Genomic DNA, 26,458 nt, shown 5'->3' with positions numbered 1-26,458 from the left:
AGTCTCAAACTTAGGATCCGCCTAGCGGTCACGTGTTTCCTCTCCCGCCAGAGACGGAACAGCGGTGCTCGCGGGTATTCCCTTCATGGGGGTGTCCTAGGGTGCCGTCGTGCTAATGTCGAATTCAGGGAGGCTGGTCCTGCGTCCCTGGATTCGAGAGCTGATCCTGGGCTCAGAAACACTGTCAAGTCCACAAGCCGGTCATCTGCTCAAGGTGAGCAGACCACTCAGATCCCAGAGACACCGGAGGAGACTGAGGTACTGAATTAACACTAGGCCCTAATGTTGAATTAGGTACTCCAGGACTCGGAGACTCCGGGCCCATCTTCCGCCCCTGACACACCTGACACCGGGGCCGTGTTACTTGTGTCAGATGGAACTCATAGTGTCCGATGCGTGGTGACGCGTAATGCCATCGACACCTCTGACTGGTAAGAGAGGTGCTTCTTGTCTGCGGAAGGTGGGAGCCTAGCAGGGTAGTACGTTATGGAACCTGAGGTGGGCGGATGCTGGAGAGGTGGGGAAGCTCTTTCCCCGGGCGTTTGGGGTACTTGCCTGTGCTCTGGTAGTGAGGGCAATGCTCACCACAGGGAGGAGAAGGAGTTCGGATTCCGTGGGACCGAGGGCCGGCTCCTGCTGCTGCAGGCGTGCGGGCTCCGCATTCAGGTGGCTCAGGACTATGCGGTGAGTGGTAAGGCTCACTTGGACGAGTTGGTTACTGTACCTAGCTTTGTCACAACTCCTGAGACACCACTCCCCAATTCCTCCAGCCTGCGGAGTTCTACCTCCAGGTGGATCGCTTTAACCTGCTGCCCACGGAGCAGCCCCGGGTACAGGTGACTGGTTGGTAAGTGATCCCTCCAAGGGAAGGGATGTAGCTCAGTGGCAGACTATAGGCATCACATGGCTGAAGTCCTGAGGGCTTCAGTTTAAGTCTCTCCAAATTCCTTTCCCCAAAACAAAACAGTTAAATGAAGCTTCCACCTTCTGCCTCTTCGAGTGGGCATAGGTCTTTAGGTGAGAGGGATGAGCTTCAATCACACTGATCACCCACCACCCTCCTCTTTCTCTCAGCAATCAGGATTCAGATGTGCAGAAAAAGCTCAATAAATGCCTTGAGTGAGTTTGGGGTTGCGCCCTGAGGCTGTGTGAGGTACGGTCAGGGATGGCAGAGCTGGGTAGATTGGCATCGGGGTTGTTCCTGAGAAGTATTCACTGTTTCTCTAGGGACCACCTCTCTGAGTCTGCTTCTTCCAGTGCAGGTACTGGTAGGGGTATTCTGGTAACCCTAAGTCCCTCTGGTTATCTCCGCACCGTTCTTCAGTAAGTCGCTGTAATCTCTTACTTACCCTTCCTGTTTCAACTTGAACTCTTTGGCCAAAATGCTGGCCCCAGGCTTAACCCTGTCTCAGCTTCTGGATGAGGTGAAGGAAGACGGGGATCATCGGGGAGCACTAGTGCGTCTAGCTGAGAGCTGCCTAGTGCTACAAGGTCCCTTCACAGCAAGACCCCTCACGCACTGGGCTACCTCTTGCTCCCAGGCCACGGTCAGTGCTGCGCTTTTCTTAGGAGGTGTCAGAGGGAGAGGGTTAGGCAGCTGCCCTGCTGAGCTCTCATGTCCCATAGGAAGAAGCTGTGTTCACCGTGCCTAGTTTCCTACTGCACATCTCTGAGAATGAGGAACAAATTCTGAGTTCTATAGACTCAAGTCAGAAGGCACAGGGTAAGAACTGGGTGGGGCAAAAAGGGGAATGTTTGGAGCCCGGAGCCCACCACAACATTGATGATTCTCTCCAGAACTCCAGGGAAATCCATCTTTGTCCTTCAAGCCACTTCCTCTGGTCAGGTCATAAGTACTCAGTACTCTGGGTGGCTAATGGACTGTTTAGAAGGCGGTGTGATGCTCACAGGCATTCCGCTGTCCTGAGCTGAGACGTCTGTGCTCACACTCAGTCTCCTCTTCCTCAGAAAACCCTGCTTCTCCCAGCCTCATGCCACAGGAGGAAAGCGGTGCCAGTGTTAGCCTTCTGTCAGCCTTGCCCACATCAGACCCCGGGCAGAAGGACAACTCCCAGCCTCCGCCAACTGTTTGCTCAACCTCCCCAAGAGCTCAGGCCCCCAGTTCTACACCCTGCAGTTCTACACCCAGCTCCCCACTCTTGACCTGCAGCCCCAGTCTCTCACCCCTTCGACATGCCCCTACTTCATACCAGGCCTGTGAGACCAGAACCCAGTTTCATAAGCTAGAGTTCAGGGAGCTCCAGTGGCCCATCAAAAGACGGCAGCTTCTCCCAAGAACCGGAGCCCAGGAGCCCCACTCTGTCTGGGTGAGACTATAACTGGAAGGGAAACTATGGGAGGGCCTTGGGCAGAGCTTGGAGAGGGAAGGGTAGGCTTGTATGACAAGGGGTCCTGACTGGACTCTCTAGATACTTCACCCCTTCCAGGAACCCCCAGAGAGGCATCGTGATACTTCTGCATTCCAGTATAAATATGGGACACCCTCTGCCTCCCTCCATACCCAGGTCCAAACTGCCAGGTGAGTGTTTAGAGCGACCCTGCCTGTGTTGGGCACCAGTCTTAGGTAACCCTGACCTCTGGGTATGGTTTCTTTCCAGGCTCTCTCCTCAGCTTGTAGCTTGGGCCTTGAACATAGTGATGGAGTCTGAGTTACCACAGGTATGAAGAGGATGTATACCCATGGGCCTAAGGACAAACAGCATTCCACGCTCTGTTTCATTCAGGTTTTTTAATAAAATAATTTCATGCGGCAGGAGAAGAGAGGATCAAGGGTTGGGGCCGCCGCCTCTTTGGTCTGTGGCTGGGGAGGGAGGGCTCTGCTCAGGGCTGGAGGGTTCTGTGGGGTATGGAGGAAGAGGCTTGGTTCCAAGGCCGGAGCCTGTGAAGGGGGATGGAGAGAGAAAATTTTAGGCTTGTGCTGAACAGTCTTGTCATTTTCCCGACAGGCCCTTGCCCACTCTTACCTAAGTTTGGGGGTGGGGGTGCCTCGAGCTTTGGCCTACGCTTGAGGACAGGGGAGCGCTGCAGCCGAAGGGGCCGTTCTAAAAGGATACAGAAAATCTTACTGGTTGTCCCCAACCCTTCTGTCTACCTTCAGTGCACGCAAAAACATGCACATGCTACTCCCATATTCTCCAGCTGGTGTTCTCCCACCCTAGCAGAGGTCAGCCTTCCAGAGGGGCTTCCTGATTGCTCCAGCACTCAGAGCAGTGGTGGCCCTGTCCAAGGACCAGAACCAAGACCGAAGTCCAGGAGCCCACCCTTTCCCTTCTGCACTCAAGCACAGACAGAGGTGTCTCCCTCACCCGCAGGGGCCTGGAGCTGGTCCTCATGCACAGACACTGCTCGCCGGCCTGCCGAGAGAGGCCTCGGCCTCAGCTGGCCATCTAGAGGAGGCCAAGATATCAGAGTATGTCACCATACTCTGCCCCCACACTCCCACCTTCAGTGTTCCCAGAGGAGTCAGGTTCCCAGCCTAGGAGTGGGGTGCCTACCTACCTTCATTCCTAGGGCCCAAGCAGGGGTCCTCTGGGAGACTCAGGATGTCTGGGGCAGGGCTGGTTCTTCGGGGACTTGGGCTGGGACATGGAGAGGGGGGCCCTGGACCATCCTGTTGGCCCCAACCACGGCCTCTGAGCTCTGCATTCAGCTGCTGCCCCAGTGTCTTCCAGGTGGCAGACTCAGGCCCCTGGCCTCCTGGCCCAGGTCTACATGAGGGATCTGGGTAAAGAAATGTGTCAGCTAACATCAAGCCTGACTGTAGAATGGTTCTGAGCAGTGGTCTGATCCCCTCCTATCCTGTGTACCTCCTTTAACATATACACGGCCCTCACTCACCAGCAGATACAGAGTGGGTGCGGGACTTGATTGAGATGGGAGGGGTCTCTGTGGAACTGTCCATAATGTCACCTGCAGGGAAGGATTAGAGGCTTAGGTGTCAGACCTTAGTGGTGGAGGGAAAGAAGCCTGTCCTCTCCTGCAGAGGAGCAAGTACCTTAGGGATTATCTCTGGGGCCACCTTGTACCCCAACATACATCTCCTTGTCCCAGGGTTCTACTCACCATCAGAGCCTGCTTTCTTGATCTCACCATCCTTGCTCTGTAGGAAACAAATCAGTCAGACAGCAGCCCTTGTGCCCTTACTCTGGCCTTATTTCTTTGTGTTCTTAAAACCCAGCTACAGAATGGATACCATAGGCTGGCCAGAACATGGCAAAGCCAATCCCTTTCCTCTGACCTTACAGTCTGGGATGCCAGGTAGTTAACATACATGTTAGTCATGACAGGTAGGTTTGTTTGTTTGTGAGATAGTTTTGTTGTTTATAGCTCAGATGAGTCTTTCTTGCTATCTCCTGCCCCAGCTTTCTGAATGCTGAGATTACCACCACATCCAGCAGATAATGTGATTTCTTAGTTCTATGACTTCCCACACTTTAAGGTCACTAAATTCAGGCCAGGTCTCACTGGATACGTTTTTCCTGAAAAGCTGTTTAAATGGATGGTACCCAGCGGTGTAGTTCCTAATAAAGACTGATTATAATAATGTTATCCAGATGACCATGGAAAGGAATGAGGGAAGGCTGAAAAGGAGCCCATACAGACAGAGACAGAATATAAACCAAAGGCCACACAAGGCTCCAAAGGAAAACAGAGGTCTAAGGTGGCCAGTACCAAGGGTTCTGTGAGACCTTGCAGCAGGATTGGGAATCTGGATAAAAAGGAAGTTCCTGGAGAACTTTCTGGTATAGATAAAACAAGGTCAAACCTCTGTTAATTTCTCCTTAAGAGAAAAAGGAGTTCCCTACACCCTAGGAGGTACATATCAGTGACCTGAACCAGGTCAGAAGAAGGCTGAAAGTTAAATCCAATGACTTGAAGGGTAAGAGCATGTAACTGATAATTAGATCTATTTGTGCCATGTGTTTCTCCCTTCTTGGTCACATATGTCACCCACAGATTACCACATGCCACCTGCCCCCGCAGTTCACCCCCTCCAACTCACTTGCTTCCTCTTGCTTTCAGCACCCCCACTGCCCCGGCTTACGCCGATCCTCTGCAGCACCACTTGTACCCGCTGCTCAAAAGATGGGGCCAGTTCTGTGTCTCCCCGTTCCAGAGGCCGCCTCTGAGGACAGAGATGCCTAAGTGGAGAGAAAGCCTACTGCTCTCTGTTCCCGAAGAGCCCTCAGCCCCAGCATCAGGCCTTACCTTATCAGGTCTGGCACCCACTGCCGCTTCCTCCTCAGCAGGCAGCAGTATCATGGAATAGGCCTTGCTTTCCCGAGTGTAACGAGGCCGATTTCTGCGAGCCGCATCAGGGCTACTGGTGCCGCCTTCTGCTCCTCCAGGCTCCTCACCACGGCCTGGACGGGCTGGTGGTCGAAGCAGATCCCCAAGTGTGGTCTTTCTGGCACGAGCTGCTGCTCCAGGGCTGGTCTCTAGGTCAGGTCGTGGACCCCTTGTTGAACGAGGTTTCTTAAAGGCAAAGAGGGTACCCAGCTTCTTTCGAAGTGTACGGGGAACAGGAGTGGTACCACCCTCAGTGGCTGTATCCTCCTCAGGGGCCCAGCTGTAGGAACAACCGTCAGTGAGAGGAGAAACTCAAGGGTGTCCCACCCTCTTCTGCCCCCAGCCAACTGACCCTCACTCACAGGCGATCCTGCTGGATCAGCCTTTTGGAGAAGAATTCCTCCACACCCTCATCGACACGAGCAGTGAGCCCATTCCCTTCTTGAAGTAGGGCTGGGGACACCTGGGAGACATTGGGAGGTTAGAAGGCAGGACTAAGAACTGTGACTCTCCCCGGTAGGCCCCTTCCTTCCCAATGGCCTGGCCAAAGAACGTCCCAGAACTGGGGACGGTCTGTAGCACGCTGGATTTCATTCTCCACTGCTGTCACTGAGCACCCGCCCAGTCCAGAGGATGCTATACTCTGAACTACCTGGCTGTCACTAAGCAAACACCTACGGGTCACACATTCCAATATGCCACCCCTTCTACTCCCAACAGTTCCCTGCAGTACCCTAACCCTCCACCTCCACACCACACCACACATCCCGGCTCAGTGGCGCCGCTGCTGCGTCAGACCCTCAGGGGGCCTCAGGCCAGCTCCTCCTCTCCTTCTGCCAGTGCCCACTACCCTTGCCAGTACCCAACCCACACATACATCCACCCGCTGATACACAGCAGACGCAAGAGTGTCCCGCGGCCCAGCTGCCCAGTGTTTTTCAGTAACCTTATGAGAGGGAGGGCAAGGTGGACACCGCTCGCACGTTCACCCATAGAGCAGACCACTACGAGGAGGGAGTCCACCATCTAGGAGCTCCTCACAGGAAAGCCGCACACCATGGCCCATTATGACCATGGCCTGAGGCTGAGGGTGCCCAGAAAGATGATAGGGCGCGTCTGGTGGCCTTGGGCCTCCACAACCCATCTTCCTGTCTTCTATCGCCAAGTGAAGAGTGAATGGTTTAACCATGACCCTCAAGAGGGGCGAGGGGGAAGGGAAGCACTTACCTGGGGGCCCCCCGGCGGCGGGCGGTGGTGGTGCTGGCGACGTGGCCTCGGTCGGGCTCGGGTCGGATGGCGTAGGGGTTGCCCGGCGGGTGGCAGGTCCATGCGAGGCAGAGGGCCGGCGGGAGGCCCTGGGGCGGCGGGGCTTGGAGAGCCGCGTGCAGACGGCCCAGCCTGCGGCTCCGCATCTTCCCCCGGAGCTGCCAGCTCGGGGTCCCGTTCTGCTTCCTCAGCAGCACCTGAGGCAAAAGCACCAGAAGAGAACAGAGCGTCGAACCCAGGGAGGTGGCGGAGGCGCTAGGGCGGGCGGCGGGGACCCGCCCAGGGCGCGGGGAGGGGCCCGGCTACGCCGCCCGCCCCTCCCCCAGTAGCCGCTGTCCGCGGTGCTGAGCGCGGCCCCGAGTGCGCGCGACTCTGTGCAGCCGCCAAGCATGCGCATCCTGGGGTTAGGAAAAGGGGCGGAGGAGATAGGGAAAAAGATATCATAGTCTTATTCTGTTCAGGTCCCACAGGGTTCTGAGAACAGCTGACTCCAGTTTCCTTTCAGGCTTGACTCCGGTAATGGTTAGGTGCACCCGGGACAGGGCTGAATGAGTGTACAGATTTAACAAAGCTTCAGTTCACTTCCGTCCTCTTCCCTCCAGGGCCTGACTTACCATGAAGGGACGGGACCAGGAAGCAATTACTGGGCTCAAGCCATTTCCATGAGGAACCATCATCCTGGTGGGATGGGTACAGCTTCAGTCTAGTGTTGGGTTGGGGTATGACCCAGAACTGCTACTCACCTTCCACATCCAAGAACAAGAAGGGAAGAGCCGGGGTTCTAGGCTTGGAATTCACTTACCTTTTCTCTCTCCTCTTCCTCCTCCGTGGGAAAGAAAAACTCTTCCACTCCCCCAGACTCAAGGAGGGTGAGCTCATCTCCACACAGTGGTGGTACAGCAGGGACCACCGTCACTGGTGCCTGCTGAGCTAGACTCTCCACCTGTAATACCAGGCCATCCAAAGATAGGCAGATCTAAGGTAACCTTAAAGTAGCTATCTTATGACCCCAGAAGTCATTACAGGGTTCTCTGTGAGTGTTAAACAAGATATCCCCTCACCAGTCGATCTCGGGCTGCATGAAGACCTGCAAGGGCCTGAGCCACAATGTTCTCTGCTAGGGTCCCTGTGATTGACAGGCGCATGTCCCTGAAGGCAGGAGGCAGTGAGGATTAGTGTGCTATCTCTGTCCAGCTTTGCCCAGCCCAGTCGTGCTTTCTTACCTCAGCCTAGTTAAGGCATCTTGTAGCAGATGTTCTGGAAGCAGTTCTGGGAGGCCCCCGGAGCCCACCAGAACTCCCTCCAGCTGCTTCCTCCAGCCAGGTCTCTGCAGCATCTGTGGGCAGAGGCTCCTTGTGGTATCCAGTGTGGTCTGAGTGAAGTCCTGGGCAAAGGTTATAAAATGGTTAACAGCATGGCTAGAGACTAGCCCCTTTGGCTTGCAAGTGTGGGCTCCGATTAAACCACTGCTGACTAAGGTCATATCACAGACAAGCCTGTGGAATGAGGGTCAAATCTACATATGGTGATGAGGCTGGGCAGGACTAGTACCTTACCTGGATGTCCTGGCGGCAGATCTCGCCCACCTGACCCAAGAGGCCTTCCAGCTTCTGTTGCAGCTGCCAGTGGTGGCTTGGAGAGCTCCCAGCCTCAAATAGAATGGGAAGGATCTGGGAGCCAAGGAACAAAAGGAGTTTCAAGTTGGCACGTGATTGGGAGCAGAAAGGTCCTCATAGCAGGAGGAGTGCTTACACTAAGAGAGAAGTTGGCATTCTGGATGGCGTCCTCAGCCTGGTGCACAGCAACCTCACCCTGGGGCCCAGCCCCACAGCCCAGCAGCTCCACATGCTCCTGTACTGACTGGCATAGCTCATTCACCTGCGGGAGTCACGTGTTAGTCCTACCTTTGTCTCTCATCAGTCTCCCCAGTCTCGCCTATCTCTCTTCCACGGTTTCCTACAGGAAGACAAACTGTGAGAGAAACCCTACCTGCTCAAGGTGGGATACTTCGGTCACTCTGATTTAAAAGCTGTCAGAGGATAGGTGTGTATGTGTGTGTGTGTGTGTGTGTGTGTGTGTGTGTGTGTGTGTGTGTGTGTTTGTGTAAGAGAGAGAGACTGAGGAAGCAAAGCATGGCTGGTCTGTAGTAAGGACTGTATGTTTGACAGATGGTCCAGAGGCAGACCAAGGAGGACTGAAGGTTCCAGTATGGCCAGCAGGGAGCTGGAAACGGCATTTAGTGATATAGGCACCAAAGAAACTGGGCTCCATGAAAGAGAATGGGTTTTTATAAGATAGTAAGATCACTTGAGAGCCTGTGAGATGAATCATGGGTAACTTGTCCCTGAGCCTCATGAGCTCAGGGGACCCTAGGGCCCGCACTGAGGGGAGGGAGAACTGGCTCTCACATGTTTTCCTCTGATTCCACATGTACCTGGGCGTATGGGCATGTGGGTGCGTGTACACATGCACACACACACACACACACACACACACACACACACACATACACAATAAAGTATTTTAAAGTATTTTTTAAAAATCATTTGAAGGTGTGGAGTACATAAACCCACCCCTCAGGATGTCTGGATTGAGGTAACTGGGTAACTGGGCTTCAGAGCTTCGATATGAATCGAGGCTTGGAACCAGCTAGTGATGGCGTGTGTGCACCTGTAATCCCAGCATTTGGGAGGCAAAAGCACACAGATCTCTCTGAGCTCAAGGACATCCCAGGCCACACAGAGAAACCCTGTCTCAAGAAAGCAAAACCAAACAAAAAAACTGAGGCTTGGGCATGCAGAAGTAAGAACAATATAAAAAAACATATAAAAGTGGAAGGAAATTAAAGCTAGAGAGGGGACTGCTGAAACCAACCATCCAGCAGTGGAGAGAGGGGAATAGCCCTTAAATGGGAAGTCAGATGAAGAGGCTACCTGCACAGGAGGCTATTTCAAGAATGGTGACCAAAGAAAGGATATTGTTTAGGACACAGAACTCAGACACTTTCACCCAGGAAAGTCAGACTCTCAGACTCAGGTACCCAGGTTCTCAAGATTAGGGGAAGGGCTGACACTGACCTGCTCTGAGTGGTCTGAAATCAGACCCAAGGGCTGAAGGCAGGGCTTCCGGTCAGAAGTAGAGTCTGCCCGGTTGTTCCTCCAGAGACAGGCTTGGATCTGCAGGCAAGACACGGTGAGAAATGCCAGGAGGTAGAGTCACCATATACAAAAGGGCTGACAGAAGAGGGGACCCCCACCTGATGAACTGCTCGGGCTGTCAGTTCTGGCCGGCTGCGATGTGCCTGTGTTATGTCATTTAGTGGCAGCGGCATGGACTTCAGGCTGTGGTTCTGTTCCAGGGCTTCCGCCACATCCAGCAGGCCCAGAGCAGATGTGTTGTTTCGATCCCAGATCACAGACCTGAGCCCCACCAGGCTTCAGTTAGGGCAGAACCCCACCCAACCCTCTGGCCTTATTCATTCATCTGCCTCACCAGCACGTATACATTAGACCCATACACCCTTCTTTTTTTTTTTTTTTTTTTTGGAGCTGGGGACCGAACCCAGGGCCTTGCACTTCCTAGGTAAGCGCTCTACCACTGAGCTAAATCCCCAGCCCCCCATACACCCTTCTAATATAGAACTCTTTTCCTCTCCTGTTGGTCCCAGGCCATGCCCACCGTAGCCTGGTGTTGACTCGTAGAGCCTTGGCTAGCATCTTGGCGCCAGTATCTCCTATGGCATTGCCACTGATATCCAGCACTGACAGTTTAGGATTGGTGCCCAAAGCCCGAATCAGGACGCTGGCACCCTGCTTCAAGCGCGACTCAGCCACGGATAGAGACTGCAAAGGCTAGGGTTAAAAGGAAGGCACTAATGGGTAAACAGGGTCAGATTCAGCAAAGAGGGTTCGAAGGAACAAAAGTAAGAGGCATTCCAAGACACTTAATTGCTTGAGGACCCCACAGGGCTCTATGAACTCACACAGTCATCATCCTGCATGAGCTGGACTATCCGGTGCAGGACGTCATCCAGTGTCTCCCTGTGGAAAGGGGACACTGTTAGGGAACCATGTGAGTGATAAAGTCCTAGCTAAGAGGAACGGAGATAGGCTTGGGGCTCACTTGCAGCGAACATTGAAGTTCCTTCCAAGGGCCACATGTTTCAGAGAACGGCTCCTCCCGATGGCCAGCACCAGGGTCACCATGTCGGAGCCAAAGCCTAGGAGTAACCAAGTGATGCACAAGGTGCTGCTGCCAGGGCAGGGTCCCCACCCTGGGGATCGGGTACAAAAAAATAGGAACATGGATGGGTTCCCTGGTGGCCTCACCATTATCTGACAGATCCAAGGAACTCAAGGCGCCCGCATCACAAACTAAGTCTTGTATCACCTGGGCACCCACGGAGCGCAGCTGGAGGCAGAGGTAGGGTGCACTCAGGATATTTAGGTCTGGGTAGGGAAGGCCTCCCTGCCCCACTCTTGATAATGTGGATGCGCTCTCAGCTCACAACCAGGATTGGGTGCCCACCTCACATGCGCTGAGATCTAGGTGCAGGTCATGAATCTGAGTGTTGAGCGCAAGACCATCTAGAAGGGCCCTGGGAGAGGGTAGCATACAGGTGACAAGATCTGGGAAAACAGGACTCAGGGTGCGAACGAATAAGGCAGGTTGGGGTTATAAAAGATTACGGGTGGAATAGAGGAGTGAGGCAGTGGGGGTCAAGGTTGTGACTGCATGTGGGGATGTGCCCGAGGGTAGCAACACTGACCTGAGCGCTTCGGGTGGCAGCTTGCAGCCAGCCAGGCCTAGATGCCGCAGCATCCTGGCACCACCAAGGAAGCGCTGCAGTGCGTCTGGCACCGCTTGGGACTTCCTGCGGTGGAGGTGGAGAGCAGAAGAAGTGGGATTTATGCTCAGGGAGCTGATTCCCCCAAGCCTCTTCCTTCCGAGCCTGCCTGCTGCCCCTTACGTGCGAGAGAAGATATTCCTCGAAGCTTCGAGATGGGTGAGGTTGGCGCAGCAGCCACCAGATAACGCCATGAAAAGCTGAGGGAAGACGGTGTTAGTAATAACCTCTGACTTTCTCTACCATGCCCTGCTCTCTTTCCTATCCCACTCTGGCACAGCCAAGCCCTACCAAACATCCCCCATGTGATTACACTCTTACCATGCCTAGAGCAGTGTCGGTGCCTGCTAGATTCAAATAGGCCAGAACATTAGGACGACTCAGGAAAGTATACAGGCCCTTTGGAGGGAAAAAGGGAGTCAGAAGTTGCCTAAGAATCTGGCATCCCACTGACTGGGCATCCCAGGTTCTGACTTTAAAAACTGCTACTCACCCCACCATCCTGTGAGGCTCCCAGTGCCCCAGGGTTCCCAGAAAGATCCAGGTGGGTCAGGGTAGAGTCAAAGGTGGCATTCGTTGCCAGTGCCCTTCCTAGAGCTCTCATTCCTGGAGGTGGGTAGAAGGAGCGGCTAAGTATCAGACACCTTCATCTTGCCCCTCCCAACCCTCCTCAGTCCCACTCACCTCGAGGTGTCAACCCCGTCTGTGCTAGGCAGAGTTTCCTCAAGGCTCCTGGACAATGCTCTAGGTGTCTGCTGAGTGTGGCCATACCTGTGGATAGAGCAGCTCCGTAAACCTCACCCCTCCTGGCTCATCTGCCTTGGGTCTCCCAAATTTTGCCATACCTCTATCATCCAGCAAGTTCCCAGACAGGCTGAGCTCCCGAAGTCCAGAATTAAAATGTCCTGCCAGTGCCTGGGCTAATCGCCTAACGAAGTCTCTGAGGATCAAGACCCCAATGTAAGAATGATTCCCAGTCTCTCCACAGACCACTAGTTCCCAAGTCCAGCTCAGGCCTCTCACCCTCTCAGGCCGCAGGTCTCCAGTACCAGCTCCTCCAAATAGGAAGACTGACTCGTCATGTGCAGGATCTGTTCTGAGACCTCCAGGCTCTGGGAGCAGAGGGTCATGACTCATCGGGATGAACTCTGACCCTCACACCCTTGGCACTCCCTGCTGTGTATCCTCACCAGCTTCATGTCCATGCAGGAGAGTCGCCGGAACCACAGGTTATAAGATAAGGCAGCTACACTCAAGGCCAGGTCTCTAGTGTGGGGAAGAGAAAATGCAGGACTCAGGGCCTTCCAAACACAGGGCCCAGCCAGCATCCTCTCTACAGAGAGGCTGGAATGTAGGAACATGGGTGCTGGAGTCCTCTCCTCCCAATCCTGGCAGGCCTCATACCGGCTGCCAAGGTGGCTGAAATCTCCAAGGCAGAAATGGCGGCAGCCCTGGCGATGGTAGATAGTGTCCACATCCTAGATGTGAAGAAATTATTCACAGCTAGCTTGGGGCCACAAAGGGTAGAGGGGCTTAGCATACACAGGGGTGTCAAATATCTCCAGAGCTCCCCAAAAGGGCCCGACTCTCACCCACTGAATCTCCTCTCGGAATGGGAAGCCATTGTAGTCACAGAGAGCTTCATATGTCTCCAAGAAGCCACCTAGGGAGGTGTCAGAGGTATGATGGAAGGAAAGACAGACACAAAGTCAGAGACAGAGGAAGATCAGCCCCATACTTAGATGGTGGCAGTGATAAAAGTGTCCCTGTTCACTTTGGGGAGTCCCCAATACCAAGGAACTAGGGTTGTATGGAGTCAAACTGTGCTCTGATTTGGCCCTCACCACAAGGACTGCTGGGTACTGTAGACTCTAAGGGATGGCTTTTCTCCAGTCGAGCCAACAGCGATGAGGGCGTGGGCTTCCGGAATAGCTTCCTAGGCAGGGGATAAGAGGAAGAGGCAAGGGACTTCTAGCCCTTGAAGGATGAAAAGTTTTCACTGATGCCCCACCCCACCCCTTGGATTTTCTAGGCCTCACCCAAGGGTTGAGCGAGGGAAGACCTTTTTGATGGCAGCAGCCACATGCTGAGCTAGCTGTTCTAGGGCGGCCACCCCGGGAAACTCCAGGACCAGTTTAGGCAGGGACTCCAGTTCAAAGGTGACCTGGGGAAGGAGAAGATTTTTGGATCCCTGTATGGAAGCTGGTGTCCGTTCAGAGTTCTGTGTGTAGAGATAAATGGTCAAGCAGTATATATGTTCAAGTTGGGGTCCAGCTTTCTTACCCGAGGAGGTGTCTCCTGCAGAGCCATGGCCTGGACCTCCAGGTAGCTGAATGTGCAGTCCACCTGAAAAGCACACCAATAACTCGGACTAACCGATGCCACTCTCTGGAGCCTAGGCTTTTTGCTCTTATTTTCTTTCTTTTTTTCTTTCTTTCTTTCCTTCTTTCTTTCTTTCCTTTCTTCCCCTTCCTTTCTTTTCTCTCTCTCTCCCTTTCTTTCTTTCTTTCTCCCTTTCTTCCTTCCTTCCTTTCTTTCTTTCCTGAGACAGGGTTTCTCTGTGTAGACCTGGCTCTCCTGGAACTCACTCTGTAGACCAGGCTGTCCTCGAACTCAAGAGATCCGCCTACCTCTGTCTCCCTAGTACCAGGACCAAATACCTCCTAGCTTGTCCTTACATTTTAAAAATTGTACTGTTGGGTGTTTTGCTGGCATGTTTGTGTACCACTTATGTGCCTGGTTCCCAAAGATGCCCGAAGAGAGCAGTGGATGTCCTAGAACTATAGTTTCAACCACTTGTGAGCCTCCTGGTGTTGCTGAGAATTGAACCCAGGTCCTCTCTTTACACCCCATGATTTTGTGGCATCCAGAGCTAGAACGGCCCAGACTTCCCTCCTGTTTGCTGCTGGGAGCTCAATGATGTTGGAAAGTAAAAGCCAGCACAGGCAAAAAGTCCAGCTCTGCAAATGTAGTTCCTCGCTGAAGGGGAAAGAGTTGGCTAGGCCTGAGACTCACCCTCAGGGGAAGGCAAGTGTGCAGCAAATATGCCCTCCATCGAAGCAGTGCCTACGGGAAACAAAAGACTAATATTCTAGGGAAATCAAGTTTCTTCATGCTGGGTCTGGTCACTGTCCTGAACTTCACTCCTGGCTACCGTACCAGGATGTGACTTTGCTCAGCACCCTCCTGGGGAAGCCAGGTTTTCAACAGCAGCTCCGCCTCCTTGGGCCACAGGAACTTGGTAATCTCGCCTGTGGAAAGACAATCTACTGGGTGACTTTGGTCCCTCTACTAGGGCCACTCTGTGCCCAAGGTCTGTGCTAGGCTGAGTGCCCAGGTATTCATCTGTACATCAGCTAGGAAAAAATGAGGCAGACTTTTAGGCACTGGCCCTCCCTCCAGAACAAACCCTCTGGTCAAGTTCCCTGAGGCGCTGAGAGGTCTAGTTTGGAGTCAGGCTCTTCACGGCCAGGTGGGCTCCCAGGAAAGGCCAAGTAGGGCTTACCTCGCAGTTCACAGGATATGCCATCTGGGGTGTGAGCCATAGGGCCGAGACGGCCCAATGAGCTCTGGCGGGAAAAAGCAGCCGGCAGGAGCGTACACAGGAAGCCAGGGGCCCAGGCAGCACTGCAGCCACCTGCTCCTCCTGCAGCGGAAGGTACGCGCTGCTTCCTGCCAGGCCGCCCCCGGCCCGGCCCCTCCCCGCCCCGGCTTCGTTGGCTGAGTTCCTCCGGGTTGGATGTTGTGGGAGGACGGTAGAATCTTCACTGCTGCTATCTCTCAGGGACTTTTCCTTCCGGGTACTCATGGGTGTGGTGAATGGTGTAGGGGAAAGGGTCTTCTTGCCTTTTCATGCTTGCCTCTTGCAGGTCCTGGTGCCCTACTTTTACCCTGCCCCGTAGTCCCTGACGCGAACACCAGGGGACGCCACCCTCCAGGGGATTCCAAAGGCCCAATTTGGTCTGTCCCAAGACACGGGTTCGGTAGGTGGTGTAGGCACTCAAAGGAAACCAGAATAGGTGTCTGTCTTCAGTAAGAATTACCCAACACCAAAGGTTCACACCCAAGGTTCTGTCTGCCCTGCTCAGATGCGAATTTAAAAGTCTGGCAACCTATTTGTAATCCTAGCAACTGTAAAAACAATCAGGAAGACAAGAACCTGGGCTGCACTTCCAGTGATGCCTGGGCTTTATAAAGGCAAAAAGCTACTTTTTGACTTAACTATGGTTGGTGCCTTTTAATCCTAGTACTTGGGAAGTCCAGGCAAGAGGACTCTGAGTTTGAGGTCATCCTGGTCTACAGCCAAGATTATAGGACCCCTGTCTCAAAACACCCACACTCCTTTGTAGTAGGTCCCTCTCAATCAGATCAGGGATAGCTGGAGTGAGAAAATTCCAAGTACATATGTATTCTCAGGTGTCTGCATTTAAGTTATGGGAGGATTCCCTTGAGTCTAGAGCTGGGGCTCCACAAGTCACAGTATGAAGTACACTAGCCAGAAGCACACTACCCTACAAAAGAGACTGATTCAGATGTTTACACTTCCCATAACCCCCGCAAGACTTTCATTAAATTCCACTTCTAACTGCCCTATCGACAGTTCAGAGTCCTGGAGAGTAGAAGAGACTATATTTCTCCAGCTTCTTTCCCATCTCTACCTACCTTTCCCAGACAGGGAGACTTGGGAGAGATAGGACCCTCTCGACCAAGTCCTGGTCGCTCTAAACCATGTTGAGCCCAGGATTTTCTGGCAAGCCTGGACAACACAGAGACCCTGTGTCTTCAAAATAAAATGGCTAAATGGCATGAGTATTTATTTCATCTGCATGAAAACCGAGTTCAATTTCCTGCAATGTGAGGTGACGGCCCTTAACATGTTTGCCAACCTTCACCAAAACATAGGACAAAGTGGAAAGTAGGTATAAAGGAGAAACAACTTAGAAAGAGTGGCATTTGGGCAAGAAGTATATGGTATGGCAGACAAACGTTGACAGGGACAGCAGACACAAAAGAGCTACAGAACCAGGAGGCCCCATGCCCCTCAGCCAGAGACTGAAATTTAAGACATTAAGACCATCTGGAAGTCACAAATGACTTATAGGATGACAAAATTTTAGCTTCATGCACATTATGGTGAAGAATGTGGGTTTTGAAGGCAAAGTCAATGGATTTTTTTTTTTTTTGGTTCTTTTTTTCGGAGCTGGGGACCGAACCCAGGGCCTTGCGCTTCCTAGGCAAGCGCTCTACCACTGAGCTAAATCCCCAACCCCTGAATTTTTCTTGATACCTGACCTCACTAGTTCTTTTGGAACTTTTGGAAGCTTTTGACATGAATTATTCTCAGAACTTGACTTCGTGTAAGTGTGTCTATATATCAGTGTACATGTGTATGGGTGCCCAGAGGCCCAAGGGCATCAGGTCACTTATAGGTAGCCGTGCAGTGGGTGCTGGGAACCAAATTCCAGTCACTGAGCCATCTCTCCAGGCCCCTTTTTTACTGGCATGGTGTCTTGCCACCCCTGGTTGCCAGGATGTTCATGCTGGCCTTAAACTTAAAATCTTCCCGCTTCATTTTACGAATAGCTAGAACTGTGCGAGCTACTGAGCCTGCTTTGAGCTCCTGCCTCCTCCTCCCAAGTGCTGGAGTGGTGTGCTAGCACACACGGCTTCAATGTTTACTTTGAGATATTTATCTTGTTTATCATGGCAACTCTGGGATGTCAAAAATAGAGAAAACCTATCCCATAGGGATTTTTCTAATTGGAACGAGGAGTGACTGACAAAGGACTACAGCAATGCCCAAGCAGAAGCACCCTCGAAGCCAAGGCCAGAGTCACACTGAATTAATTAGTCCCATGTCTTGGGTGCTTGGGGGCAAGTAGGGCCTACTGGAAAAAAAGATCTGAAGAGGTAACCAGGATTAGCTACACAGCTGCTAGTGGCCGGTACAGTAGTGACAAAGCCAACAACACTCAGTTCTGACTGGAGTCAGAACTCCCAACAGTACAAATCAACTGTTTGCCGAGGAACACTGGATGAGGGCCCTTGGTGTATCGACAAGGCTTACTCTTTTTTTTTTTTTGGTTCTTTTTTTTTCGGAGCTGGGGACCGAACCCCGGGCCTTGCGCTTCCTAGGTAAGCGCTCTACCACTGAGCTAAATCCCCAGCCCGACAAGGCTTACTCTTAACAGGTGGTCTTACTATAAGATACCTGACTAAAACCAATGAAGGCTCACCCAGGTGCAAGCTGAACAGGGCAGCAGTGGATAGGGCTGAAGACAGGCCTGGGATGGAAAGAACACATTACGGACTATAGACTATTGCAGGTTCAGTAACTTGCCTAAGAGTGATGACTAACTTCTGATTTGAGGGGTTTAATGGACTCACATCAGATGAAGCATGAGCTCTGCTAGAGTGTCTTTTTGTCTTCATCAGAACCTCCCTTCTACCTGACCCCTCTCCACCAAGACAGATGTACTATGAAGTTTTAAGGTAATCTGAATACCCATGCTGACAATGAAGGTGAACACAGATAGCTGACTGTTCCGTAAAAGGGACTGTCACACATGCACACAGCTAAGGAACAAGAATTTCTGCCTGAGCTTGCTCTCAGCCCCTCTTACCTTTATCAATGCTCTTTATCTCTCAAAGGTTGAGCCAAGCTTCTCTCTACTTCCCTGTGCCTGACCAGGAACAACCTTCCTTAAGCAGATCTCAAGGGCACATCCTCCCATCAGCATCTCTTGGCAACACTGGCTGTGCAGGGCACTCCTCAGGTATGTCACGGAAGCGGGGATGCACAGCCAGCACTTCCCACACCCACACACTGTGGACACAACTTGAAGTAGGCTGCATTCCACAGCCCATCACCTGCCAGGATCATCTATCTCCTGTCTGTTGCGGAAGAAAGCTGTGCAGAGGCCCCAAGGGACCTGAGCAAATAGGAGTCCCAAAAGATGGAGTCTTCAGAATGCCTGTTAATCCGTTATGATTTATTAGCTGTACAGCAGTAGATCCTCCTCCCCAGCTTTCAACCCCATTACATATTTTATTACAGGTCTCATGTTGGCATCCTAAAATAATGAAAAATATCACACAGTACAGCTAAGTACAAAAATGCATCAACCTAGATTCTGATAGCTAACTGATGGCTCTCTTAAAAGCAATACACAGAAGAAAAAAAGTGTTTGAAATCAGTCAGACTGAGGCTCTTTAAAAAAGACATATCAACATGTGACAATTCATGTGCAAGAATCACTTTTTAAGTTGTTTTGCTTCACCATCATTATTATTAATTTTTTTCCAGATTTGAAGTTTAAATTACTGACTCAGTGAAATGTTTTGGCCCAGCTTCCCAGGGTCGCTGTGCCCACTCATAATCAACTCTTCTGGCTTTAACAGAGATTTAAAAATGTAACATTCAGCTACAAACAGAGTAAAGAAAATGTTGATGAAGAAATCATAAATGAAAATTATTTGTTCAAGGTTCAAATGCTGGCTCCATGAGCTGGAAATCAGGACTTTTGGGTGTCCATGACTAGCAGGCAACAGGCCCAGTGCCCTTCTGCTACATGATTGTGATCCGATTCAACATTTACATACCACGAAGTCTGTGTCTGTGGCACTTTAATTTGCAAATAATTAAAATGCTGGGTTTTCTTACACTGCACTTCTTTTCAACCTCTTAATTAATGGAAAAGATTAAAATGTAAAAAAGGTTATTTACAGGCTTGACCATACCAGAAACTTTGCCAAGAAAGAGGCAAAGCTTTCAGGACAGAAACTGATCGTAGCATGCCATCCTACTGGTGTGCAACTGACTCTGAGCAAAGGGAGTCAGGAAAAGCAAAAGCAAAACCAGGTTAAAAGTCTAAGTCTTTCCCAAGTCTGCATTTACAATTAAAAACTCTCTTGGGAAGACCATAGAACTCTGGGAAACCCGTGGGCATTCTGGAGTGGTTTACTAAATCAAGAGAGAGGGCTCAATGTCTCTGTTTCCATCTAAGAAAACTAGTTAGGCATCAACACTGTCCTCAGCACTTCACAGTAAACCCTCAGAGACTTAGAACATTCCATGATTTGCTAACATCAAACAAGTTCTAGTTAAATCACATTTTTCTAACATCATCCTTGAAGTTTTCGTTCTCAGTGTGTTTGGTAAAATGGTGTCAAATTATGCCGTTCCCAAAGCCAAAGAAAGAAAGAGAGAAAAGTTAAGATTTGGGCCGTTTAAACACAGCCCAACAGTCCTGGTGGCGAGCAAAGCCCCGTCATCACCGGTCCATCATGCTGAGAATCATCTCAGGCGTGAGGTCTCCGTTGGGGGCGTCTGCGGGTGCTGCCTGAGCCTCCTCCTCTTCCCCCTCCGCAGGCTCGGCATCTGGCTCTTTTTTGACTTCAACTATAATGTTCTCAATTGCACCTGTATTCTGGTCTTCAACCTGGATGATGGCTGTTGCTGGCAAAGAAGAGCAGGAACAAAACAAACGGCACATTAAAGCCCCCAGAGAGGATAGGCACGGCTTCAGATGCTGACAATGAGGGGGAAGCAGCAACATAGGAAGCCTTAGCAGTGATGTCTAAGCCAATAGAAAAGAAAACAACCTCTGTGACTGTTAAGTGGTCATCCCAACAAGGCTACAATTGTCAAGGTATCAAAAACTGATATCAGTCACCTTCACAGGCTTCCAAATTGCACTTTAAAAATTTTTAGTTTTCCTTTATGTTTTATATTTAGGATTTATAGTAATTCAAGGGAAAAAAAATACAACCCTACACCACACATGACAAGTACTTCACAGAGTATATGATGGAGCCTGGCATTTCTGATCCTGTAGGTGTAGAATGAATGCCATTCTGTGATAGACATTTAAACATGGGGCTCAGGGAGCAGAGTCCTAGATTACGTCCTGAATTTAAAGAGAAGAAAAAGCTGTTCTGAAGAGACCTACTACCATCTGAGCACTGTGCTAGAAAGGGAGCACCTCTGGAACAATCCTTTCACCTCAATTGTTTCTGCCTCCCTTCTTCCTATGTAGCCCAGGCCAGCCCCAGCGTCCCAAGCGTTGGGATTATGGCTGGGAGCTGCTCCCAGCTTTATGGGCCTGAATTCCCCTAGCAGGACAGTCTCAGTGTGTTCATTACTTCTCTCCTTCACTTCACTCCTTCATTCCTTGAAAGCTCTTTTCTACTTATAACTGTGTCACAGTAGTACTGTGATCTTGGTTGTTTTACAATCTCTCCCAAAGTAACAGCACATGCCTTTTGCAGGACATTAGTGCCCTTCTCTTCTAGACTTTTTCACCTGCAACCTCTAACAGGCTTTTAGACTGCCTCAGACATTTCCCAGTTTAAAAAAAAAAAAAGGCTTTCTGAGCATCTGTGCTGAGACCTTCCCTTGTTCATCTTCACGAGAACACAGTCTGCTTCCTCACGAGACACCTACTGAGCCAAGGCAGGTAACTTACGCTGGTTCTGTTTGGGTTGGTTGGTTCTTCCAGGAGGTCGCCCTCTTCTCTTCTTGGCAGGTGGTGGGGCTGGGGCCACAGGCTGCGGCTGCGGCTGTGGCTGAGGCTGCGGCTGCGGCTCTGGCTCAGGTTCAATTTCTACAGCAGGCTCCTCCTCCTCCTCATTGTCATCGAGATCCGGCTCAGCATTTTCTTCTCAAGAAATCAAAGCACAGGTCAAGCAGAGTGGTGAAAGAAAAAGAAAGCAGACAGTTAAATATTCAGAAAACACTGTTTTATATTCCCTAAGAAAAGTCCTGGGCTGGGCATGTAGGTGCACACCTTTGATCCCAGCAGTTGGGGGGCGGGGGCAGAGGCAGGCAGATCAATAATGTGTTCAAGGCTAGCCCCGTCTCTACACATTGAGTTATAGGAGTGTTATGGGTAAGAAAAGAGACCCTGTACCAAAAAAGAAAATACCTTCTTCCACAGTTCATGTGAGCTGCTTAGAATAAGAAAGAATACGGAGTACTGTTCTACATCAGTATATGAGTACACTGAGTATAAGAATAAGAATCCCAAGTGGTGGTAGTGGTGCACACCTTTAATTCTAGCATTCAAGAGGCAGAGACAGGCAGATCTCTGAGTTCAAGGACTATACAGAGAAACTTGTTTCAAAAAACAAAACTAACACAAAAGCTTAGTTTCAAACCATACAGATTTTTAATTTTATCTATGAATACACTTGCTGTCTTCAGACACACCAGAAGAGGGCATCAGATCTCATTACTTATGGTTTGTGAGCCCCCATGTGGTTGCTGGGAATTGAACTCAGGACCTCCAGAAGAGCAGCCGGTGCTCTTAACTGTTGAGCCACCTCTCCAGCCCCAGCATATCTTTTGTCAGTTATGTAACAAACTACAACACAGCCCTTAAGCAAATAATAACAATTACTTCTCTTATTATACAAAGGCAAAGTGGGGCTGAGCTTAAGTTGAGGTATGGAGAGGGAGATACTCATTTCTGACTGAACATGAACATGAACAGAGGCAGAATATGAGGATGTGCACACACCCACCTGTATGAGAAGGAAATACAGAAACTGCTGATGCACTGTGAGTCCTGTTTACTAGGGAAAGAGGCAAAGTTCTGGGACTGTTTTCTTTTTCTGATCCTCTTGCCTCCAACTCCTAAATTTATAGGCAGATGCCATAAACCCTACTTAATGCAATACTGGGGAGTGAACTCAGAGCTCTGTGCTTGTTCGGTAAGTACTACTGAGTTATATCCCCAGTCTTTAAAGTACTGAATGTAAAGGGGGTGAATCAAAAGAATACCACCAAGGAATCAGATATTAAAGTTTTGAAGTCTCAGATCTTTTATTTGGTGTACTGACTTGACAAACCTACCCTCCACTTCCTTGGGGAGTGTCTATAGCACCTGCAACCCAACAGTGCTTTAAGGATTAAGAAAAGAGACAACTGCATATGGTAGTGTACATATATACAGTTCAGTTCATGACAGGCAAGAGAGCTGAGAGTTTGAAGCCACCCTGGGTTATACTCGATATATATATACAAACTTTATACTGTTCGTTATAATATAAAAAGTCCCTTTTATTAGGTTTCATTATTCCAGTTAAGAGGAGTTATCCAGAGCTGGGGAGACAGCTTAGCTAATAAAGTGCTTGTAATGAAAGCTTGAGGACTTGGGAGTTTGATTATTGCCACCCACATTTTCTTTTCTTTTCTTTTTTAAAGATTTATTTATTTCATGTATGTGAATACACCGAGCAGACACACCAGAAGGGGGCACTGGATCCCATCACAGATGGTTGTGAGCCACCACGTGGTTGCTGGATTTGAACTCAGGACCTACTGGAAGAGCAGTCGGTGCTCTTAACCGCTGAGCCACCTCTCCAGCCCTCTTTTAAAAAAAAAAAAAAAAAGATTTATTTGTGTATGTGAGTACACTGTAGCTGTCTTCAGACACACCAGAACAAAGCATCAGATCCCATTATAGATGGTTGTGAGCCACCATGTGGTTGCTGGGAATTGACCTCTGGAAGAGCAGCTGGTGCTCTTAACCCCTGAGCCATCTCTCCAGCCCCTTTCTTTTTTAAAAAGGCCTTGGAGCTGAAAGGATTGCCCAGTGGTTACGGGCACTTCCTGCTCTTGAGTTCAGTTCCTAGCCCTCACAATAAATAGATGGCTCACCAGTAACTCTGACTCCAGGGGATTTAACGATTCGGGTCTCCACTGGAGTCTGAATTCATGCCACATACCTATTTCCCCACATACACATAATATTAAAAGGTTAAATACTAATAAAAAGAGACTAGAGTGGTGCCAAATAATCCTAGCACTTGGGAGGTATCCCAGAAGTATCCCTGGGGCACTCACCACCTCTGGCCCACACGTGCTCACTCTCCCTCTCCCTCTGCCACCCACCCCACCCCCCAAGAGCATTGTCCTTATTTACAGGAAAGGTGAGAAGCTCAAACTGCTGGAGGTGGGATTGAGTCTCTGACATCAGTCTGGGTTGTTTTGTTGTCAACACTTATAGGCAGCCAGAGAGTACTAATTATCCCCTGTGGCACAAAGGGTTCACTGCCTGCTTTCCTTCAAGCTGCTCAGATTATAGCAGACACTCACACTTTCTCTGGAAAGAAAGTTAAAGTTGGAGCTGTGGGTAAATGCCTCATCTTCAAGATAAAATGCTTCATATCCCAAGTTACGAGACACTGAGTGAAAGGAACACACTGTAGGTGGCAGTGTGTCAGAAACAAGATGCTTCCTTGTGAAATTCACTCAATCCTCCACTCCCCTATGCCTAGAAAATTAAACAAATCCCTCCAGAGATGGGGGAAAATGCAGAGAAAGGTTAACAAGGCCTAAAAGGCTTCAAAGGCTTTTGGCTTTGAGATTTTGAAAAAATTCTGTGGTCAATCTGTGCAGGTGGCTAACAGACAGAAATTGTAGGGTAAATAAGGCTATATGGCCTTTGTTAGCAATAGGACGGAGTCCAGACTGACTGCAGTGTTCTAGGGGAAGAAAAGAGACAATACCTGTACGACCTATGAGTGAGACCAGTGGTGAAGTCAAAAGAAAGAACTGTGCAGATCTACTAGAGGCTGTCGGCAGTTTCTTCAGAGACGGAACATGAGCATAATGAGCAGCACGATCCCAGGGAAAGAGAAGACACTGAAGAGTCTATAGCAGCAGGGAGCTGGGCAACCTCACACTGTCAGCACTGCTAACTTCTGGGGGTCATGTGACATTTCATGATGCCTGGGCTAGCCTTGAACTTGCTGTGTGGTGAGGCTTGGCATGGAACCTCTGCTTTGATCTTCCTGCATAAAGGGAGAGGGGCCTCCTTGTCTCTTCTACCTTACACAGATTTACTGGAAACTGGGCCTCTGGTGTGTCACCAGATCAACAATGGCCAGCTTACCACTGTCAGAGGAGTCTTCTTTTTTAGACCGCATCTTTCTTTTTCTTCCTCGTTTGCTCTTCTTTGTCTCTCCTCCATTTTCCCCTTCTACACCGTCTGGACCAGCACAGTTATCTGCGTGTCTCGCCATTGTGTTCTGACAAAAGGAACAGACCTTGTCTCACACTACTAAAAACAGGAAAGATGGCTAGTATCTGTAGTAGTCAGAGATGGGGAAGAGACTGAGAGAGGAGAGGACTGAAAAGCACCAGTAAGAAGGCTGGGCCCTGTGTGCATGGGGAGGTGTGTGAGAGAGTGGGGGGTGGGCTGAGCTCCGTGCCTGTAGCCACACAGAAACTCAGAGTTACAGATAGGATAGAATACAGATTTCAATTCACCTAAGGAAATGCCTTGTTAGCATCAGCTTACTCAAAGATGCTGCAGTCCCTATCGCTAGAAGGCTTTCCCCATGGACAGAAGAGCCCGAGACAGAAATAAATAACTTTTCAAATGGCCAAGTATCTATACATTTATTACTTCAGTGGCAAAAACTGCATTCTGTAACAACAGCTCAAGCACGTGATATTAAGAACCAACCACACATAAAAGGCACCCAGCCCTTACCCGGCGTGTGAATGTTTTCCCACACTTAGAACAGACAAAGGCAGCGGGGACAAAGTTGGGATCATGATAGCGCTTGAAATGCATGTCAAGGAGCTGTTTCTGGCGGAAGGTCTTGTCGCAGTGGCTGCAGGCATAAGGCTTCTCCCCCGTGTGAGTGCGCTTGTGCATGATCATGTGCCTCTCCTGAAACAGAACTGCTTGTCAGAAAGGCCTCAGAGAGTCACAGGGCTGTTACCCTAGCTGTTATGCACACACACCCTATGACTTTCAACTTCAAGAGTTAACACTGCCATGATGGTAACAGTATATTCACAGGGAAGCAAAAGTGCATTCCTAAAACCCCAGTACAGAGAAAGCCCCACTCCTGTGTTGGGCAGCTCTTCTAACTCCAGGTTAAGAATCATTTGGGGCCAGATTCTTCTCTCAAGTCTTAGACTTAATAACCTTGGAATTTTTTGGTTGCTTTTTTTTTTTTTCCGGAGCTGGGGACCGAACCCAGGGCCTTGCGCATGCTAGGCAAGTGCTCTACCACTGAGCTAAATTCCCAACCCCTTTTGGTTGCTTTTTATCCTAGGCATAGTCTCATGTAGTCAAGGCTGGACTCAATCCCTATACAGTTAAGAATGACTGATTTTCTTCTGCCTTTCCCAAGTGCAGAGATTAGAGGTGTATGCCATCACCTCAGGCAAAAAGTACTTATATAAAAATTTTATAATATTGGGGATATTACCAGGCAACTACTCTTCAACTGAGTCACACTTGCCCCTCTTCAAGAAAGAATCTGATAATGTGTCTTAAGATATCAATTGTGACAGATTCAATTCATAAAGAGTGGCGTTTCTGTTTTTGATAGTATTCTTTATACTTGTCTGAAAAAATATTTTTAATCTTAGAAATAGCTACCAGGTTGGATGTGGTGGCACACACTTTTAATCCCAGCACTCAGGAAGTAATAGCCAGGTGGATCTCTAAATTTGAGGTCACCCTACTCTACAAAGAAATTACACACAGAAACCGTATCTCAATTTAAATAAAGCACCACACTAGTCATGTGATACTTGACATAGAGCATCAGTGGTTTTCTAGCTAACATAGCACCTACCTGTCTACAAGCATAATCACACTGGTCGCACTTGAAGCGCTTCTCATTTTTGTGTGATTTTTGATGCTGGATAAGAGCATATCTCTCATGAAACACAGCATCACAGTAGCGACATTTTTTGCCCTGCTCAATATAGGAATGCTGCTTTCTCAAGTGGACACCTGCAAACAAAACATGAAGTCAAGTTGAACTTGGAAAGACATAAGTTAAATATTTTGACAAGTTAGTAATATATTTACTTCTTAAGAACATGAGATCAGAAGTAAAACCTTTGGTTAGTAAGCAATGTGAGAGCCTGAGTCAGTCTCTAGTGCTGTGACACCCCTCACCCTTCTCCATCTCCATCCAACAGTAACAACAGGTGGAGAGACAACAGGTCAAAGACGGAAGCTTAAGGACTGCACTGGACACAGAAGCACAAGGAAGTGCTGA

The 26,458-nt window shown here is 49.9% G+C and overlaps 3 protein-coding genes across 15 annotated transcripts in view; 1 reads left to right on the top strand and 2 right to left on the bottom strand.

Annotated features, from left to right (window-relative positions):
• The first annotated feature begins 9 nt into the window (after nt 1-9).
• On the top strand, nt 10-2,773 carry Acd (ACD, shelterin complex subunit and telomerase recruitment factor). 2 transcript variants are annotated; one of them, XM_008772496.4, is made up of 11 exons: nt 10-214; nt 295-431; nt 591-684; nt 771-847; nt 1,075-1,119; nt 1,228-1,262; nt 1,396-1,547; nt 1,627-1,723; nt 1,969-2,327; nt 2,430-2,539; nt 2,619-2,773. In XM_008772496.4, exons 1-11 carry the CDS (start codon nt 116-118, stop codon nt 2,683-2,685), a joined length of 1,272 nt encoding a protein of 423 aa, XP_008770718.1. In that variant the 5' UTR covers nt 10-115; the 3' UTR covers nt 2,686-2,773. The 2 variants fall into 2 exon arrangements, with proteins under 2 accessions (XP_008770718.1, NP_001032270.1); NM_001037193.1 differs by having other exon boundaries at nt 81-214; nt 2,448-2,539.
• Carmil2 (capping protein regulator and myosin 1 linker 2) lies at nt 2,735-17,496 on the bottom strand. 8 transcript variants are annotated; one of them, XM_063278647.1, is made up of 39 exons: nt 14,928-15,572; nt 14,582-14,673; nt 14,438-14,488; nt 13,706-13,768; nt 13,462-13,586; nt 13,267-13,358; nt 13,015-13,085; nt 12,827-12,900; nt 12,613-12,688; nt 12,446-12,534; nt 12,268-12,362; nt 12,107-12,193; nt 11,916-12,028; nt 11,744-11,821; nt 11,546-11,622; nt 11,345-11,449; nt 11,104-11,173; nt 10,905-10,986; nt 10,699-10,795; nt 10,559-10,616; nt 10,255-10,427; nt 9,833-9,995; nt 9,654-9,752; nt 8,329-8,454; nt 8,133-8,246; nt 7,800-7,960; nt 7,638-7,725; nt 7,379-7,519; nt 7,191-7,254; nt 6,538-6,773; nt 5,673-5,773; nt 5,230-5,590; nt 5,024-5,146; nt 4,084-4,120; nt 3,859-3,930; nt 3,520-3,741; nt 3,327-3,407; nt 2,985-3,062; nt 2,735-2,899 (listed from the first exon to the last, which is right to left on the bottom strand). In XM_063278647.1, exons 1-39 carry the CDS (start codon nt 14,965-14,967, stop codon nt 2,787-2,789), a joined length of 4,188 nt encoding a protein of 1,395 aa, XP_063134717.1. In that variant the 5' UTR covers nt 14,968-15,572; the 3' UTR covers nt 2,735-2,786. The 8 variants fall into 8 exon arrangements, 7 of the variants coding, with proteins under 7 accessions (XP_063134717.1, XP_063134718.1, XP_063134719.1 ...); XM_063278648.1 differs by lacking the exon at nt 3,327-3,407 and having other exon boundaries at nt 14,928-15,576; XM_063278649.1 differs by having other exon boundaries at nt 8,329-8,456; nt 9,653-9,752; nt 14,438-14,673; nt 14,928-15,563.
• Nucleotides 17,497-18,393: 897 nt separating this feature from the next.
• The window catches only part of Ctcf (CCCTC-binding factor), a 49,536-nt gene continuing 41,471 nt past the window's right edge, over nt 18,394-26,458 (bottom strand). Inside the window, exons 8-12 of one of the 5 annotated variants that reach the window (XM_006255536.4) lie at nt 26,027-26,187; nt 24,925-25,107; nt 24,322-24,457; nt 20,890-21,084; nt 18,394-19,880 (exon numbers count right to left, since the gene is read on the bottom strand). In XM_006255536.4, the coding sequence (XP_006255598.1) occupies nt 19,696-19,880; nt 20,890-21,084; nt 24,322-24,457; nt 24,925-25,107; nt 26,027-26,187 (860 nt within the window). In that variant the 3' untranslated portion in view covers nt 18,394-19,695. 5 annotated transcript variants of the gene reach the window in all.

Source organism: Rattus norvegicus, chromosome 19, assembly GCF_036323735.1.
Source record: "Rattus norvegicus strain BN/NHsdMcwi chromosome 19, GRCr8, whole genome shotgun sequence".
NCBI classification, from domain to species: domain Eukaryota; kingdom Metazoa; phylum Chordata; class Mammalia; order Rodentia; family Muridae; genus Rattus; species Rattus norvegicus.
Note: the sequence above shows the minus strand (reverse complement) of the source record. Positions and strands in the feature narration are given on the sequence as shown.

Bases quoted from the DNA above. Each gene is read 5' to 3' on its own strand.
- Acd (XM_008772496.4), top strand. From the start codon at position 116: ATGTCGAATTCAGGGAGGCTGGTCCTGCGTCCCTGGATTCGAGAGCTG. The intron at 1,263-1,395 runs GTACTGGTAGGG...TGCTGGCCCCAG, and splicing joins GTCTGCTTCTTCCAGTGCAG to GCTTAACCCTGTCTCAGCTT. The intron at 1,548-1,626 runs GTCAGTGCTGCG...CATGTCCCATAG, and splicing joins CCTCTTGCTCCCAGGCCACG to GAAGAAGCTGTGTTCACCGT.
- Carmil2 (XM_063278647.1), bottom strand. From the start codon at position 14,967: ATGGCTCACACCCCAGATGGCATATCCTGTGAACTGCGAG. The intron at 6,774-7,190 runs GTAAGTCAGGCC...CTTTTGCCTCAG, and splicing joins CCTGGTCCCGTCCCTTCATG to GTGCTGCTGAGGAAGCAGAA. The intron at 3,931-4,083 runs GTGAGTAGAACC...CCTTCCCTGCAG, and splicing joins CAAGAAAGCAGGCTCTGATG to GTGACATTATGGACAGTTCC.